General features: G+C 37.2%; 1 protein-coding gene across 5 annotated transcripts; it reads left to right on the top strand.

Annotated features, from left to right (window-relative positions):
* The first annotated feature begins 59 nt into the window (after positions 1–59).
* On the top strand, positions 60–17879 carry cpn1 (carboxypeptidase N, polypeptide 1). Of its 5 annotated transcripts, none has more exons than XM_057358467.1 (15): positions 60–364; positions 4353–4401; positions 4984–5196; positions 5278–5304; positions 5424–5456; positions 5561–5593; positions 6084–8318; positions 11632–11828; positions 12478–12633; positions 15319–15495; positions 16025–16136; positions 16389–16528; positions 16908–17007; positions 17094–17212; positions 17333–17879. In XM_057358467.1, exons 7-15 carry the CDS (start codon positions 8084–8086, stop codon positions 17447–17449), a joined length of 1353 nt encoding a protein of 450 aa, XP_057214450.1. In that variant the 5' UTR covers positions 60–364; positions 4353–4401; positions 4984–5196; positions 5278–5304; positions 5424–5456; positions 5561–5593; positions 6084–8083; the 3' UTR covers positions 17450–17879. The 5 variants fall into 5 exon arrangements, with proteins under 5 accessions (XP_057214450.1, XP_057214452.1, XP_057214451.1 ...); XM_057358468.1 differs by lacking the exon at positions 60–364 and adding an exon at positions 1395–1414; XM_057358466.1 differs by lacking the exon at positions 60–364 and adding an exon at positions 2400–3513.
* The last annotated feature ends 1481 nt before the right edge of the window (positions 17880–19360 follow it).

Genomic DNA, 19360 nt, shown 5'->3' with positions numbered 1-19360 from the left:
GGGCATGACGGTTTGAACACATTTTTTCACATGTGTCTGCATGTTGTGTTTTAAATGTGTCCTTGTGTATGTAAACGTAAAATACACATAAGTCATACTGAAACAACAAATGTTCAACTGCAAGACAATACGTAAACCGCTGGTACCGTTCTAACTAGAGTTACACAGCATTATCTGTCAGCGAGGAACTCTGGAGTTTCCCAAGTTTCCAAAAGGTTTGATTCTGTATGAGGAAATGTCATTAAACAGAAACAAGGGTGTTCGTTTGTAACGTGAATCTATAATATACACTGGCGTGAAGAAAACTCACATGCTCGCGTTTATTTCATTCATTCATCATGCACCCACTGTTGGCGTTCTTGTGGTGAGTTTCTTTTTGTTGTTTCTTCTTTTGCATTGTGTAGGTGAGCTTGGTGAGATCAATCATTTAGTAAAAGAAAAACTGTATTACAACTTTCACAATGTATGGAAACCGCTATCAATAAATGCCTTTTATAATCTCTTATGATTTCTGATCTCTTAACTGAAACATGATAGTCCGAATTTTCATTCTTTTTGTTTAGCTTCATTTTACATACAGTAGACTGGGGTTCAACAAGGCTATAAATAACCATTCATGGGGATTTAAAGTGCCTACCATATGAGAAATATGAATAATCTATCTAAATGAATCTTCACTGTGATTGCAGTCACTGTAATCCCACATATTTGATTTGGATTTATTTATTTAGCAGACACTTATCCAAAGCAACTTGCAAATGAGACCGCATTTATACGCATTTTCTATGAGCTAGCAACGTGCACACTAATAAAACCACATCCTAAACCCAACCTACAGTAGATATGGAATGAAACCTGCACATTGTAGTAGTCCCTAGAGGTAATACAGTACATTATATATGCATTACTATGCACATACATGCAATCCAAGTGCATTTTGTGCATTTTAAAATTGTAACTCTATTTTCAAAGTCACTTGTATAATACAGGACATATTCACACACACACAAGAAGTGTACAGAGGCAGACAAATGCATACAATGAACTTCAACACAATTGTTCAATGCATTTATGGATAGTACTTTATATGAAACATAGGGTCTATGAACCCTATACATAGATATTTAAAATACATCCTCTATGGTTTTTTTTATGGTGGGGGGGGTTCTGAGGTGGCCATGAGCTCAGACTTCTAGCTCAGCTAAACTGTCTATGATTATCACACTGTATTTTTTTAAGATGGTTACCTCAAAGCAAAAAATGCATTATTTCTGCATTGCGCGTTCAGTGTAAATGTCACAAGACTCTGTTGGCACGTGGGCGGAGGTTGATGGTCTCATCTCGTGCATTAGGAACTGTAATGCAATGTTCATTCATTCTCCTCATCATGCACAACAGAGTGATGATCTCCGTGGTAAGCGATTTTGCATGTGCGTTTCCTTTGTGCTTTCTTCTCATCACTTCTTTATTAGCACACAGAAGATTGAAGTGTGATTTTGACAGCACTGTAAACCCGGATAAGTTGGCAATTCCTTAAAATTTTTTGAGTTTTAGAGATTCTTGGTTTAAGTAAGCAGAACCTTCAAATTTTGATTACTGTTAAGTTAAAGTTCTTACCAAATCTTAGTTAGTGCGACTTAAATATTTAATTGATCCTTTTTATGAAATTAAGTAGACAGAACTTAAACAAATAAGTACCAAAGTTGCATTTTTAAGTTAACTAAACTAAATTCTTTCGGTTTCTTTATTTTGCATATTCCTTAGTCTTAATATGCATAAATCAAACACCTTGACTTATGCAATCCAAAATGAGCAAGAAGAGACTGATCTCAGAACTGGCATTAGCACAGTTACTGCTCACTGGTAACATAACACATGTTACAGGTGAAATGTAGCTTCGCAGAGACTAGGCACATGCACCACTCTTCTAAACAATGGTAACCACAAAACTGAAAAATATCTCAAACTCTTCTAAATACTCTTCTAAACATTAAACACTAACAAGTCTTTAACTTTATTAAAAACATATAAAATAATCATATTTTTTTAAATTTACTCTCCTAATGCAGTCTGACGCAAAGCATGCTGGGAATTGGAAATCCTTCTTGACCAATTGTTGAATTAACATGTTTAAATTAAGTAAGGAGCAAATACAATTTTTGAGTTTTAGTCAAGTTAATCAAAAATAATCATTATACTTTACTCAAAAGTAAAAAAGTGTTTCACGTACTTAAAATATTTAAGTAAGTAGAACTTTTTTTAATAAAAATTAAGTTTACATTACTTAATCTGTTTGATTATTTTGAACATTTGGGTTTACAGTGAGTATAATCAGATCTTAAAATCTTGCTATAAAAGGTCTTGTAGCTCAGGAGTTGAGACATGTTGAGATAAAGGCATTCAATAAAGGAATTGCTGCTTTTACAGCTTTTTTTTACAGTATAGAAGTTATGTGTAAAGGCATGTTGTGATCTCATCTGATTTCTTAACTGTGGACTAATATATCATTGATGACTCGCATAGAGTTCCAGAGCTGCTTAAAAGTGATTTTTTAAATCATGCTGTCAATGTGTAACCAGATGTAAACCAAGTGGTCTCTGTGTTCTTGATACAGCATGAATAAAGTCACCTAACCCTGAAAAGACATGAAGTGTAGTCTAGTGGTTTACCAGAGAAAGATCTCTGTTTAGAGACACACATTTTGGTCTTAGCTAAGGATGAAAGTCAACTGCACAATGTCCAAACAATTGCACAAGAATCTTGAATTCGTTTCACTTCCCCCTTTTATGCATTTAAAGAGTACATAACATGAGATCATGAAAATGACATTTCATGCTGTGTGTAATGTTGCCGTGTTTGAATGTAAGCAGTCTGCCAAGTTGTAAATCCGAATTGGAATGAATAACAAAGTTATTGGCTTGGAAAAAAGGGAGTCGACTCTGAATCACTCAAATGAGTCGTCCGATTGGCGAACCGCTGCGGATTTACGTCACTACATATAGTCCCTGCCTACGTTTTGCTAGGACTGCCCGCGAAAACTTCACTCTTCTCCCCCAAACACTGTAGCTTGTGATCCTCATTCGCGGTAAACCAATCACAGCAGACTAGACCATCTGACCAATCACAGCAGACTAGACTAGTGGAAAGGAGGGGATTAGACAGATGAATCGTGGAACGTATCATTTGAGTGTCAGTCAAGAAGTAAGGTAAGAATAACTGCCTATTATTACGAAATAATCGTGTTTTTACACCTTCTATGTGCATAAACTTGTTGTTATACACTCCATAAACCAAAGTGGGACCTTAAAAATCCCTAGTTATGTACTCTTTAATGAATCCGTGAGCGTGAGCCTTTATCCCATTCAGTACTACAAAACTGAGATCTCTATTTGACACCTGCAGTGAGATGATTTAGGTGTTGAGCTAGGAAGGGCACTGCAAGTAACTGCTGGGATTCTCGCTTTCATCGTGAAAGCATTTCTGTTCTCGTATAGCGGAGTCATGATAAGAATGGTGAGTGTGGTCATTTTTTGATTCCTGTTTTCCCCCAGCAACATACTGATACTGTATATAAAAGTGACAGAGGCATGCCCAGACATGTCCCTAGATGCTAATAGCATTGTTGTGCTACTGCGATCAAATGTAAACAGTTTTAAATAATTATGAGTATGGCTAGTCAATATGCCTCAGTCTGTGTGGAAAAAATCCAACAAGCCTAGAAGGCCACCTTATATGATAACAAAAGTATATCTATATCTAAAAACATTTACGCATATTGATTGAAAATTGTATGCAATCTAAAAGAATCTTTAGTTTGATTGAGGCAGTCGTTGTAATCCCGCATTGCTTTACAGAAATAATTAGTGTTCAGGAATTTCCAGCTCATTGTTCATGTTAGAAGAGAACACGAACAGACGATTACACTTAAAACATAAATGTTAGTCTCATGCGGACCACAGTCCACTTTTTAAAAGACACTTTCTTGTAGAATGCGCCGAGACTTGATGGTTTACTGTGAATCTACATTGCACAACAAGCAGATTGTTTTGTCTGTGATGTCCTCTGGATATTCCTACCATTTCTGTTTAAGGAAACGTGAAAGAAACAGTTCAACAATAGAAAAACACAAAATTGTATCTTTTTTTATTGAGTAACAACCCAAGTACTACGCATCTGTGGTCTCATGTAGTTTAAAAAACACTTCTCGGTATTAACATCCTAGCGAGCATAATATCAAACTTGGCATCTGTAAATCTAAATAGGAAATGATGAATACTATTTTTATTTTACAATTAAGATTCTTATGGAATATATATTTAAAGTGTTTTTCTTTGTTGTTTGGCTGTTCTCAGTTCATGCTATCCTGTCTCATATTCCAGTTTTGCTGTGGGTCACAAAATGGTACGATACCCACGCAATACATTTTACATTCACACTTATATAGCACATTTTTGATATAAAATTTTGTCAAAAACAACCCTATTGTTGGCTAATATACATTTACATTTATGCATTCGACAGATGCTTTTATCCAAATGTTTTTATAATACATTCATGTTTCTGTGGCAATTGAACTGCGCAACACTCTAACAACACTATCTTCAGGAATGTGTAAACATATTTGGCCATTTTATTTAATATCATTTGTACAAATGAATATGATTCAGTTGTCTGGTTATCGTTTGATAAAAGTGTTCTCTTCTGCCTGGTAAGGCATTTGAACAAAGGAGGGGCCGCTCTATATCTAAGAATCATCCTTACTATTTAATCTATTTGTAAATATCAGTTAATGGATGTTGGGTCATTAATGAAAATGAATGTCATATTCAAATATAACTGACAACTAAAATCGACATAACATCACATACAGTGTTTAAAGTGTCATATACATATAAAGGGTCAAAGACAATTAATTATTTCAAAAAATTGAATGTTTTTAAATAATTTCAAGTTAATTTATTTTACACAATGCTTTTTTTGTAGAGAAATGTGGATTCTATGTGATAATGACACCGTTTCAACATATCTCATGTTTCGAAATGATGAAGAATGCGGACCAAGTTTGTGGATCTCATCAATCAAACATCAATCAATCAATTTGCAGTACTCACAACAAAAATGCCATGTTGTGTATCAAGTGGCCTTCAACTATTCAACTGACATGTGTAATGACTGATTCTGAACAGATTCTTAATGGTAAGATATTTCAAAATCTTTTTAACACAGGAAATTAAACCCCATTTTATTTATTTCTGAATATCTATTTCTGGAATACAGGCAAAAAGTGTGCCTGTGACCAAAAATGTAAGTTATTAAAGTTATAAATTAAAAGTATTATAGTAAACCAATTTACAGTGTACTGTATTATCAAATATGTGCATATTTTAGGTGAAGGAATTAATTGATCAAATTGTTTGTTTTAGCTATCAGTTGCCAAGGAGAGTATGAATCTGCTGGTAAATCAATTCAGTCCAATATTTTTTGTCTTATATTTTCTATTAAAACATGCTGAAATTTTAACACCCTAAAGTCACATATGCTTTTTTCTTCGTTTTTGCAGAACCACCAAATTCTGTGTCTACACTGTCATTAAGTAAGTAAAAATATTAAAGTGAGATTTTGATAACATTGTAGCTTGACTTTACATATACATATTAACATAGTGACTTATTGTTTTGTATTTGATAAACAACATTTTATTTTTTTTAAATGTAATGGAGAATCTGACCCTAAAAATGGAGAAAAAGTGGTAAATAAGAGTCCATAATAGATGGGAACTCCTTCAACCCATGCCAAACCTTAAGAAAGTGATTAAATATAATATGATAATATAAAACAGTTTTGATTTTTTCTGGCTTTTAGTCACAACATAATTCATATAGCTATGAATTGATTGTGGTAGTTTTGATTAGTTCACTATTATTTTAATACATAGAACAAAATAATATATATAATATTATATATATAATATAAAAATAATATAAATAATAAATAAAATAATGAGTGTGTATCAAAACAGTTTTGTTAGAACGGTAATCTGTGTGTCTGTTTGTAACTATGTATATATTGATTTGTTTTTGCAGGCATCCCTTTGATAGCAGCTTTGGTTCCTGCGGCCATTTTTGCTTCCCACCAGATGGCGCTGTAACACTACAGATTTCCTACTGCTAAGACAAGTTTCCTAAAAACTATAACATATTTCTTAAAGTCACCATTCAAACAAACAGGAAAATTCTAAGTGTTTTACACAGTGTTGCAGTGATTATTATAAATGATTTATCTGTGCACACCATTATGAATTTTTCTTATTCATTTGCACTTGTAATCTTTAATCAAAAACGTCTAGCTCCTCTCCCCCTCTCAACAACAACTCTTCGCCGCATGACGTCAGCAACAAAAAAGAGGTAGGACTATACTGACTGTCCAATGGCCAGGCATTTTAGCCCTCCCCTCCAGGCCCACCTTACAACAAACCAATCAAAAAGGGAAGGGCAAAATAAAGCCCCGCCCTACATTTTTTCCTAATTTCAGAAGCCGTTTCACTCGGATACACGTCATGATACGGAAAAAAAGTCAATCGCAACTTCCGTTTCAAACTGTCAACATTTATTTGCACTTGAAGAAGATAAATGTAATAAAAAAACGGACTACTTCTAAACAATTGAACGATTTTAAAATTTATAAAATATAAATGCATATATAAAACTGCATAAAAATCCTCCACCTTTCCTAACACTTTCAAATTCATTATAACCTCTAACTGACATGAATCATTGTTCACAGCGACCTCTAAACATTACATTTACAAATGTACACTACTTCATTTTCTTTAAATATGCATATGCAGTTTTGATTTTGTGTCTATAGTTTTAAGGAAATGTGTCTTATTTATACAGCCTAAATTTCAACGTCTATATAATTAATTTGGTTAAATGTTAACTCTTTTCGACGGGACAAGAGACAATAGAACGCATTAGAACCCATTATCATTTAAAATTTTGTCCACACCTGACGTGGCGCGATGCGGCGCGACAATCCCATTAGAACAAGCCGTGTGGCCAACGAACAAAATTAGCACAGGTTATATTGATTTTGTTTTGCTTATACATAATAAAGTCTCCATACGATGTTTGCTGCTTGGCAAACTTTCCACAGAATTAGCCACTAAATGAACCCAAACAAATGTCCAAAAGTTACTGACAGGCATAGAGAGTACAGTGTACGGCACGTCAACATGACGGTTTTGCAACAACCAGGGAGATGACACAAACACATTGCCCTCCGTCTAAACATCCTGCTTGTTTGGTCAATGCAAAGACTGTTACGTTTCGTGATGGTGCTACTGAGAATGGAGATACATTCAGACAAAAAGCAACAGCCATCATAACTGACAGGGTCACAGTGAGTCTGACTGACAGCAGCTCCTGTGGTTTATAGCAGCAAAGGTGATGGGGGAGGTACTCCGGGGGCCGGTTCTGGAGCGACCACAGTGTTCATTCTACACTTTTGGTCCCCGTGGTCTTGTTTTCCCAGAATGCCCTGTAGAAGCGCTAACCTCTCGAGCCCCGAGTATGTTTACTCAGAGTTAATGAATGAGCTAGTGTTGGAGTGGGAGGGGGCTGAGTAAATATATTCCTGTAGCATGGCTGTGGGTTCGATTCCCAGGAAAAACACACTTCTTTCTATATTTCAGCTTTTTTCCCATCTGTTATTTCACCCCGATGATCATATTATTAAAAGCTAGTCGGTGGCACAGAGACAAACCACAGGAATAAAAAGCTTCACTAACACTGGCAAGAAAAAATGAGGGGGTGAGGGGGGGCAGTGACTTAGCACGAAGAGACAAATTGCCCTTGAGGTGACATATGCGGGGTCAATCCAGCCAACTCTCACTTCAACAATTCCAATTGAGTAAACACAACACAGACAAATGGCAGGGGTGTAAAAGAAAGAAAAGGGGCCGTCCCTACTCGTTCTCTCCTAAGCGGGAGGGAGAGAACGTCCAGAGGGAGGAGGCGATCAAAGAGCAGAGGAAGCGAGTGAAGAGAGAAGTGGCGCTCTGTTTGTGGAGCAGTACGGGACCATGCTGTCAGGCTGCTCTTTGATCTGGACCGGGGCGCTCCTTTTGGGGCTCCAGGCTTTGCTGACCCGGGCGTCTGACTTCCAACACCACGGATATGAGGAGATGGTGAGAGCCCTTTTTGCGGTCCAAAGCGAGTGCCCCTACATCGCCCGCGTCTACAGCATCGGCCGGAGTGTGGAGGGTCGACACCTTTACGTGTTGGAGTTCAGTGATAATCCAGGCGTCCATGAAGCATGTGAGTCTTTTATGCACTGTTCTTTTCTGTTGTTGTAAGTTTTGTACCAAGGCACCAAATTCCTCACCCACGCAGCTGTACGTTCCAGCAAACTAAAAAAAAACGTTTTAACTGTGGTTGAGCGGCTGCCAGAATGGATAGTGTGAGGTAATGATGTGGGCTGGTGTTCCTGTGAAATAGTGTACATCACTTTTCTGAGAACACCACTGGCGGTCGACGTGTTGAAATGGAGCTTTGGCAGGTAATTCACAGGTTTGTCTGGCCGGCCAATATCGACCGCCAACGTGATTTATCACGCAGCTCCTCACACGCTCATATACGGTAAATTGGATTTACTGTAGGCAGAGAGTTATCGGGGTTTAATGGGGGTTTACATGTCAGGGATGTGGTGAATGGAGGCATGGAGAACATCACTCTTATCATTGATCTTTTTTTTCACATAGACATTCCTGTAAGAAGAAATCTCAAATTTGATTTCTTGAACATCTCAAAGTGAAATATTTTGCTTGCAAGGGTTCTCCTGTTTCTCAAATGTTTCTTCTGAGAAAAACACCACACGGCAATATCATCTCAGAAAGGTCTCTGATTTGTTCTTATTTCCCAAGACATCTCCCATATCTGCAGTCAAAAGTCATATTTTAATATGAACTCAAACATTTCTCATCAAATTTCTCCAAAACCCAATGCTCTTCATATTCATTTCACAGCTCTCGGATCTTATTTGTGTCGAATTTATTTAATCTACAAATCTAAGGAAAAACATATGAGCCAAAGTTGATCCTACAATTAAAGATAAAGCCATTACGTCTCTTGAAACTATTTTCTTCAAGACCATAAAATTCAAAACACATTTAGCCTGAAACGGTTACGATTCGTCAACAAAGAAGTTAAAGTGAGAAATATGCTTAGCTTCCAATAGCACATGAATCTTTATCATGGGATGTAAAGATATGCTTCTCTCGGCAATATGCTTCCAAAGTTTAAGTCTCTGAGAGAATTCCAGGATGTATACATGTTCCACACTGAGTACAAAAGCAGGAACCGGTACAGAGAAGTGGGCACGGGCTTTCTGACCTTTTGTGCGGGTGTTTCGTGTGTTAATTCTTGTTTGGTCAATCTGTGAGCTCAATCACCACCATTTATTCAATTACATCATGATTAATGGGAAGACTGGAATGAGTCTGCCTGTTCATAGAGGGTAATTAGATTTGCGATCTTGTCATCACTCCTGCATCTGAAAAAAAAAACATCTGCTGGGACAGGCATTTTTAGAGTAGATTATTGTGAATAAATGGCAAACAGGCTATTAAATGGGAAACCAGATGAGAGCAGCCTGCTGGTAAACAGTCAAAAATATAGATGGATTCTAACTAAGGTCCAGTTAGTCATTTTTTTGGACTATCTATTGCAGAAATGCAATATAATATATAAGAGATGTATAAAGACCTTACATAATGAATCGTTATGTTTTTATTACCTTAGAATGAGCTATTTCTATCTACATACACCGTGGGTCTCCTTACATGGAATTTGCCTTGTTGTTTCTACTGCAGCCCTAAATGGACAAACCACTCACTCAGCACGTTTAGTAAACATGTTATCTCCTTCGGGAAAAAAAAGAAAAAAAAGTGACAACATTTAGTTCTGTGTCAGCCTCCGTAGTGCTTTGAAACGGGGGGGGGGTGGAGTGAGCTCTTGGTTGCAATTCACAACCTTACCACTTAATGCCGCTACATTTCATACTGGACCTTTAAATCATAGTTGATATTTGAATTCATGCCGTCATTTAAAAAGAAAAAAAGTTTTGAGTAGCTTTAAAAGGACAATAAGTCTGAATGGTCTCGTAAAGTAAATTTAACATCTGAACTTGTTAAATATCTTTTGTTTTACAAAAGGTTTTTTTGTTGTAGAAAAAGGTTCTTTAGATCATAAAAAGCAAAAAAGAAATGATTCGTATAAGAATCTTTGATTAAATGGCTCTGCATTGCTAACACCGTGTCTACACCGGATGCGGCGCGACAAGAGACAATAGCACGCATTAGAACCCATTATAATTTAAAAATTTGTCCACATCGGACGTGGTGCGATGCGGCGCGACAATCCCATTACAACAAGCCATGTGTAGTATAGTAGTATAAGTACTGTAGTATAAAATTAACAACGTTTCATGAACGTTTCATGAAGTCCATATAAACTGTGTGTTATATTTCAAGTGTATTGAATTCATACAAAACCTTTGCCATGAGGAAACTTGAACTCACAGAAAAATGTAACAACTTTATGAGGTGGTGATTTCGTGGAGACTTGTGGAGAGTAGATGAACCCTAAAGCTGAAAATTGGCCTTCATCAGTTACAAAAAAATCGAGGTAAAACGATTATTGTGCCGCATTCCATTTCGCAAGGATCCTCTCTTTTCTTGTGGTATAAATCCACAGCGCACACTTGACGTCACGAACATGCTAATTAGCACATAACACTACCTTGCACCATACTAACGGGTATTAATGGATTATGACGGATTTTTTACGAGCCTGTCCATCAAAATGACGGACAATGAAAAAGACTAGTGCAACGTCTGCACCCTTTCCTTTATAGTGGTTCAGCTGTGCTATTTCTTTACATTTATTTTTCAGTTAAATTCACAGTTTAAAAGCCAAGTTTTTCACAAGTATTTTTCTATGTTGTTTTAAATGATAATGAGTAATAGTGTTAAATAATCGGGATCTCAATATTGGCTCAAATAATCGTGATTACTATTTTTGTCATAATCGAGCAGCCCTAATCTTTACTTAATATCCTAATGATTTTTAGCATTAAAAAAATCTATAATTTTGACCCATACAATGTATTGTTGGCTATAGCTACAAATATCCCCGTTCGACTTACTGGTCTTGTGGTCCGGGGTCACATATTTCACAAAAGGTTTTTTACATTACGTAGGATGACTTCATGTAGAAAACTATAAATCACAAAAATATGACATTAGCTGGGTTTTCAAAGGCACTTTCCTTCATTCTAGCTTTCATATCATATTCACACTAACGCATATTACAAAGTTGCCATACCACAAGATGTCAAACCTGACAGCGTTTTTATTTTTTAGGTGTACTGTCTCTTGAAACGTATGTCGTCAACTATAATTGCAGTGAACCTTCATAGCCAGAATCACTGTTGTTGCAGTGGCTCTCCCTGCATTGCATGCATCTGCATGAGGCGAGGCTGCACTGCTTGTTTGCCTGCATGCGATTCACGGATGTGCCCCTTTGACCTCCCGGCTTCCTGACTGGTGGTCACCTGACTTGTGTTTTTCAGTGGAGCCAGAGTTCAAGTACGTTGGGAACATGCATGGGAACGAGGTGCTTGGCAGGGAGCTGCTCATCTACTTATCCAAGTTCCTGTGCGAGGAATACCGGTCAGGAAACGAGCGGATCACACGGCTTATTCACGACACACGGATCCATATCCTTCCTTCCATGAACCCGGATGGATATGAAGTGGCGGCCAGGCAGGTATCCATCCCTCATTAGCTAATTTACATTGTAACTCCATAAGAAACAATCGTGTCTATCATGTGAACACTGTATGTAAGCGCTGTGGCAATGGTGGTGTGGGAGGTCTCTCGTGGTTCCCAGGTTGTTATGGTAGAATGTGTCATGTCACAAGGGCATTTGTGGCTTTCTTTAGAGATTAATTACACCAGACAAGCTTGTAAGAAATAGCACACGTCCTCTAACTATAAAATAGCGCATGCACACACACAGTGATATTATCACTTTTTGTCCTCGGATGCCAGACCACAACATGTAATGCTGGTGTCTCTACCAAGCTTCTAAACCTTTTAGATGGTTTTCAGAAGGATAGACACTTTACTACTCCTTTGAGACTATTTATATGTGCCAAGGTCCACGTGCAACTCGCGGTGGCCGAATCTGGCCATATACAGACACTTTATTCGACCACTGCGGTCCCAGACAACCACCGACAGGGGAAACCACCTCAGCTTCAGATAGAGTTTATTTAACACAAACAAGCACAACAAACCACACAAAGCATTAGCCACCTATTATGGAACACTGAGAACGTTGGTGACATCCCACCCTGAAGGTTACTCAAAGGACAGGACATGATATATATTCCTGCTTCTTATCCCATTCCTAGGGTCCAGAGTTCAACGGCTACTTAGTGGGCCGTGGAAATGCCAAGGACACAGACCTGAACCGCAATTTCCCCGACCTGAACGCTCTGATGTACTACTATGAGAGGCACAGTGGCCAAAACCACCACCTGCCGCTGCCAGACAACTGGGAACTACAGGTAGGCATCAATCAGTGTCGACTTACAGAGATGAGATGTGAGAAAGACCCTCAGAAACAACACTTATTAGTCATAGAGGTTGCGTACCAGTTTAAGTGTTGGAAATTAAAGAGTTATTATAAGATACCTAAGATGATAAGATGCATTTTGCTAGGGTATGATAAAACAAAACATTTGCATTTATTTAAGAGCAATTCAAGGTTTGCAGTTTAGCAGTTCCAGTATGCTTCAAAACCAAAACCAGACTGGAGAAATCTGTGGAAAGGAATTAAACACAGTCAAAATATGTGTTATTATGACTAAATCAACCTGGCTAGATTACTATGTTACACCAGACATTTTTATCAGTAGTGAAGTCTATTTCAGGTTCATTTTATAAAGTATACTTCAGAAATGTTCAAGTATATTAAGTATAATAATATTAATGTACTAGTAGTATACTCCTAAGTGTACCATTTCAATACTTAAATAAATAAATTAGTATATATATACAGTATATAGTAGGGCTGTGTATTGGCAAGTGCCTCCCGATATGATACATATCACGATAGATGGGTCACGATACAATATATTGCTATGTATTGCGATACGATACACATTTGCAATATATTGCAATACTTTAAATAGAAAATGTAAAAAGTAAAGCTAGAAATACAATACGCTTCATTATGTAAGGTCTATATACACCTCTAAAGACATAGTTATGTATATTGCATTTTTGTCAACGTATACTTCTTCATTACACACATTGCACAAGTTTAAAAGTGTAAAAGTATACTAAAAGCACACTTAAATTTATTTTTTGTTAAGGGATTGCATATCATTTTTGTATATTTACAGTGTGGAAGCTAAAAGCACATAATACAAAATAAGATCACGTGTATAAACAAACAAAAAAATGCACAAGTTTTCTAATTCAGAAGGAATCTGTAGAGTTTTGTGTGGGCTGCCCTGTGTGTTGCGAGCCTCATATTCCACCAGCCAAGCTACAGAAACACCCTGTGCGTGTTTAATAACCGTGTATATGTTTTCATAGGCAATAGGTTGATTGGTGCTTTATTGCTTTTCAATCTCTTATTGCAGTCTCACATAAATTGCTGTCTTGAGTAAAATACAGGATAGCGCCAGTTCCTGCCTTGCGAATAAATAGGTTTTTTGTTTTAACAGTTGGAAAGAACACTTATGCTCTCCATTAGTCTGTCTGTAACTCACCCAGCGCTCACCGGATTGCTCTGCTCTCTATCAACTGCCAACAGGTCCTCCTCTCACGAAAAAAGCCTTTGCCTGCGTAAATAGACTTTTCAGACTGAACTGTAGTTTATCTTTACTATGAAGTCGTCTTTCACAACTTTCTGTGTAATATGAGACGTTATATATACTGTATGAAGTACATCTAGAGATTTTCAGGGCCCGGTAGTAGATCAGTGAAATTTCTCATCACGAACCTGATTTTCAGATTTAGAAAGGGGAACAAAAATCTCAGACTACTATTTATTTTAGACTTTTTAATTTAATGCATTGCAAAGTGTGGTTTAAGAATATAAGTAAAAAGCAAAATTGGCACAATTGAGAAAAAAATGGTAAATGTCAGATTTAATGCTTAGAGTTGTGTGACTAAACACCACAAAACCTCAAATATTTATTTTCCTTTTTACATCTTAAATCTTTATGTTAGGTTTTTCCAAAATCCCAAAACTGTTTATTTCTAAGTTCAAATAAAAAATCCCATATTTTCAATGTGGTCTCATTTGGACTTCACTACGCTACAACAATACGAATCACTGAATCAGAAACAACTCTAAATACTTTCCTCTGACTAAAACAAGAAATCCAGCTTTGGAAAAGTGTGTCCGCTGGCAGGCAGGCAGAAGAAAATGACACATTCCCTTCATTTGTCTTTGAGTCAAGAGCTGCCAGTCACACATCAAACACGGCTCCTGATTCTCTGACCCCACCGTCTTCAAACCTACACAAAACCAAGCAGGGGAAGAAACATCTGTGTGAGCTCACAACATGAAACCCGACTCGACGATGACAGCTGCGGCCGAAGGGACACATAGATGTTTATATAAACAGATCCATGCATAATAAATACTGAGAGCTTGGATGAGATCAACATCTCAGCAGCAATCTCAAAGGTCTTGCCAGACTGATCTCACTTGAAGCAACAGCTCCAGACAGAGACTCATTATGCCTTCACCTCTCATGGGACGCACTGCCACATGTCAGATCTCCCAGATAACAGAGCTGAAAGAATATTCCAGAAAGGCAGTAAGAAAATCCAGTTTGAGCTGGGAGCTGTCTAATATGCATATTGGCGAATTAACCAGTCACCATATTCCAAAAAGCATCATCATTTATTCACCCTCAGGTCAGTCAAAACCTGTACTGTATATTACTCTTTATTCTGTGGAACACAAAAGAAGATATTTTGAGAAATGTCTCAGTGGTTTGGTGTTTGGTTACCAACGTTCTTCAAAATATATTATTGTTTGTGTTCTGTGGAATAAAGTCATACTGTTTCGGAATGACATGAGAATGAATAAATGGTGACTTTTTTCTCTTTTTAAATAGCGTCTTCTAGAGGTTGCTAGAGTGTTATGGACGAAAACAAGACTACAAAACTAACAACTAAAAGTGTGTTTTGCTTGATGTTTTCATCTCCTGCGCTACTGGTTGTTACAGGTTGAGCCGGAAACTTTAGCTGTGATCAAATGGATGGACAATTATAACTTTGTTCTCTCAGCTAACCTCCACGGTGGAGCTGTTGTTGCCAACTACCCATTCGATAAGTCCCGAGAGCCCCGGATAAGAGGCAGGACGACATACTCAACCACGCCTGATGACAAAATATTCAGAAAGGTATTTTGTATTTGAATTTGAAAGTGTTTTCTGTTTAATGATCGGTTTAATAATTCACCCTACTGGAGTTTAATTCATCCTATTCCAGCTACGTATAAGGTTGATTTAAGAAATAGTGCACCCAAAAATGAAAATTCTGTCATCATTTACTTACCCTCTTGTCATTTCAAACCTGAATGACTTTCTTTCTTTCTCAGAACAAAAAAGAAGATATTTTGAAGAATGTTGGTAATCGAACAACGGCGGTACCCATTGACTTGCATTGGTTTTGTGTCCATACAATTGAAGTGAATGGGTACCACTGTTGTTCGGTTACCAACTTTCTTCAAAATATCTCCTTTTGTGCTCTGCGGAAGAAAGAAAGTCATAAAGGTTTGAAATGACAAGAGGGTCAGTAAATGATGACAGATTTTTGGGTGAACCACCAACCAATGATGTAGGTTAGACCGGGATGTCCCACCAAAAGAAGTCACTCAAAATGACACGCTTCACCTTTAATGAAGTTGTTTACAGATTTGTGTTCTTGCAGCTGGCAAAGACATACTCCTATGCCCACAGCTGGATGCATAAGGGCTGGAACTGTGGGGATTACTTTGATGAAGGGATTACAAATGGAGCCAGCTGGTACTCTTTGTCAAAGGGTGGGTCTATTTTACATACCACTGTCTTCGTTGAATTACTTCAATAAGGCTTGCGGTTTTTGTCTTATGCGAAAGCCTTTTAATTTAGCTGAAATGTGGGGACTCATAAGCCCGTTTATCATTAAGTAGAGAAGAAACTGTTCCTCTGTGGCTTCCTGTGCGGCTTCCTGTGCGTTTTACTAGGTTCTGTGCCCACACGCTGTGCTCATTTTCAATGTGTGTTTACGAAGTGTTATTTCTCTGTTTCTGAAGGTATGCAGGACTTCAACTACCTCCATACTAACTGTTTCGAGATCACCCTGGAGCTCAGCTGTGATAAGTTCCCTCCAGCAACGGCCCTCGCCAACGAATGGCTCGCCAACAGGGAGGCTCTGGTGTCCTACATGGAGCAGGTGAGCTTCCACATCTGAGATGTTGCTCCTATTATTAAACCTATTAAACCTGTTGAAAATGGAGAGACCTTTATATTCAAACTGCTACAGGTAAAAGGGAGCCCTGTATTCTGATGTACGCAGGTAAGAAAGACAAATAGCTTCACTGTGGCACCAGCTGGTAATGACCCTGTCCCCTGGTACTTAAAACATGAAACTGATATGAACCTTCAAGGGTCCTGTTGTGCCTTCAAGTAACACAACCCCGCTTGCTAGCGCATTTAAAGTAATGAATGGCATCATTTTACCATTCTGAGTGTGATGCCGGACTGTAACTGGAAGCTTTCTTAAAACAGATACTGTTTGAATTTACATACCCTGACCCTCTCTTGTCCTCCAGGTGCACCATGGGATCAAAGGGATGGTGTATGATGAAAACAACAACCCGATCACCAATGCCGAGATCTCTGTGACAGGCATAAACCATGACATGACCAGCGGTGAGTGCAGTTGTACAGTTAAGGTTAACTTTACACGAGTGTGATGTTTCGTTTCATTTGCTGTGTGATGTCTGATGCTGTTTTAGGGCCGGATGGAGACTATTTCCGGCTACTGTTGCCTGGGACCTACACGGTTACCGCATCTGCACCAGGGTACCAAGCCTTTACCAGCACAGTGACAGTGGGACCTGCTGAAGCTGTACAGGTAGACAACAAATGTGCTCATAAACACCTTTACGTGAATTTCTTACAGTGCTTTTTGTCATTGACAAGTTGCAAAAACGGATGGATGTCTAACTTTTTTTATTACATTTGTTCTTTACAGCTACATTTCTATTTGAAACTTCAGCCCAAAGTGTCAAACTTGCATACAAAAGCTCATCCCAACAAGAAAGGCCATTCGACAGCTAAAGTTCCTCCCACCAACCTTGGGCCAAGATAAAGAGCATGAACGTTTCTGTCAACGAAGACAAAACTCTGTCTCTGTTTTTTAAAACTGAAGATGAGTAGAAAATGAAAAGCAAACATGGACTCTCACTGTGACGAACCGTATAGTCGTTTGCATAGATGCATAAGAGTGTGTTTTTCAGAAATACAAGTTTTGCTCTCATGTTCTTTTAGAGCTTAAATCTGTATGTATATCTCAGAGGGTTTGGGTTACAAGAACAAGGAAATATAAGTGAACAAAAATATTTCTCATTTTATGAGAAATTAGCCACACTAATGGTGACCTTTAGATGGGTTGTTATTGGATACTGTAAACTATATCTAAATATGATATGAGGTAGGTTAAAGAATAATTATCTCATATGTGGATAATAATACTAAAAATGTTATCATTTAAAAATAAACCAAGACTGGTGTTTAATACATTCTTTGGCTTTTATTGTTTTAATGACATTCTTTTTGGTTTAATACATTCTAATACAAACAGAATTTCGGCTTCCGAGTTCATCTGTTCTCCACAACGTCATTACAGCAGTAAGCCAATAGAGTGTTAAAACAAACCTGTTTCTTAGTATTAGCAATGGCCTGCTACAGCACCTCTGATGGACAACTTTAAAGGTGATTTTCTCAATATTTTGATTTTTTTTCACCCTCAGATTCCAGATTTTCAAACTGTATTTCGACCAAATAATTTCCTATCCTAACAAACCCCATACATCAATGAAAATCGTTTTTTTTCACCTTTAAAATTTGAACCTTATGATTGGTTTTGTGGTCCAGGGTCACACATATCATATTATATAATTATCAGTGCTTTTATCTTGAGAGAAAACCTTTCGAAATATAAATCGTCACCTGCATTCTGAGAAGTTTTGAGATATTGAGCTTAAAAGTTTTTGCATTCTATTTGACTTTTTGTGCCAAAAATGTGCACAACATAAAGAAAAAAACATCACATAATGTAAATAAGTTGCCACAGAATAAGAAAATGTGAATAAATATTTTTGTACAAAAAAATTCAGATAGAAACTTAAAATTCCAAGGTGACAAAATATTGCACAATTTGACATTTATCACAGTTCAATTGTTTCATTAAATGGATACGTGTTTTTAACAAAACAGTATGTGGATGGATACCCCAAACTTAAAATTGAAAAATCAGAAGCAGTCTAGGTGAAGTTCTGTGCATTAAAGGTAACAGTGTGTACAGTATGATTTTATATAGATAGACAGCAATCTGCTGGCCAATCGAGTACAATTTTGTGTAATATGACAAAATTACTTAAGCGCTTTATATAAAAATGTGCTAGTTGCAAATCATTTTCAATTAGTATATTTGTGTAATCTGTACACAAAATATACTATATACTTGTCAGCAAGAACACTATTGCAAAATTCTCAACCGTTCAAAAACAGAAGGGGAACTTATTGGAGACAGTCATGGAGACACTAGGGGTCAGTGTAATACTGCTAAACCTCTCCTTTTCCTACAACACTCTTCTATTACAGTAACAACAAAATGTGACCCAGTCTGTGAAAACCCAGCTAAAGACATTTTTTTTGTGATTTGCTGTTTTCTACATAAAATCATCCTTTGAAATGTCAAGAACATTCTGTAAAAATATAACCCTAATATCTTTAATATTAACTGAGTAATGTCATGACAAATATTGAAATCATGGTGAAATCAAACTTTGATGCTTGTTATCTCAGAATTAGATTTTAAAACCCACAGTTCCAAATCATTTTATTTGATCAAATCATTTTATCACAGCAAATTGATGTGTAATGTCATGGCTGCAATAATATGATCTATCAACAATACTAAAAACATGTACTCTGTGCAGGTTATAATCTAAAGTAAACAGTGCCAAATTGTTCTTCCTGCGTATCTATGGTCAGTCAC

This window comes from Triplophysa rosa, linkage group LG18 (assembly GCF_024868665.1).
Source record: "Triplophysa rosa linkage group LG18, Trosa_1v2, whole genome shotgun sequence".
NCBI lineage: Eukaryota > Metazoa > Chordata > Actinopteri > Cypriniformes > Nemacheilidae > Triplophysa > Triplophysa rosa.
This window is presented reverse-complemented; position numbering and strand designations above follow the sequence as displayed.

What these genes read in the sequence shown, in the direction of transcription:
- cpn1 (XM_057358469.1), top strand. Translation starts at nt 8,084, where the DNA reads ATGCTGTCAGGCTGCTCTTTGATCTGGACCGGGGCGCTCCTTTTGGGG. An exon ending in TCCAGGCGTCCATGAAGCAT is followed by an intron (nt 8,319 to 11,631) that starts GTGAGTCTTTTA and finishes TGTGTTTTTCAG; the next exon opens with TGGAGCCAGAGTTCAAGTAC. An exon ending in ATGAAGTGGCGGCCAGGCAG is followed by an intron (nt 11,829 to 12,477) that starts GTATCCATCCCT and finishes TCCCATTCCTAG; the next exon opens with GGTCCAGAGTTCAACGGCTA.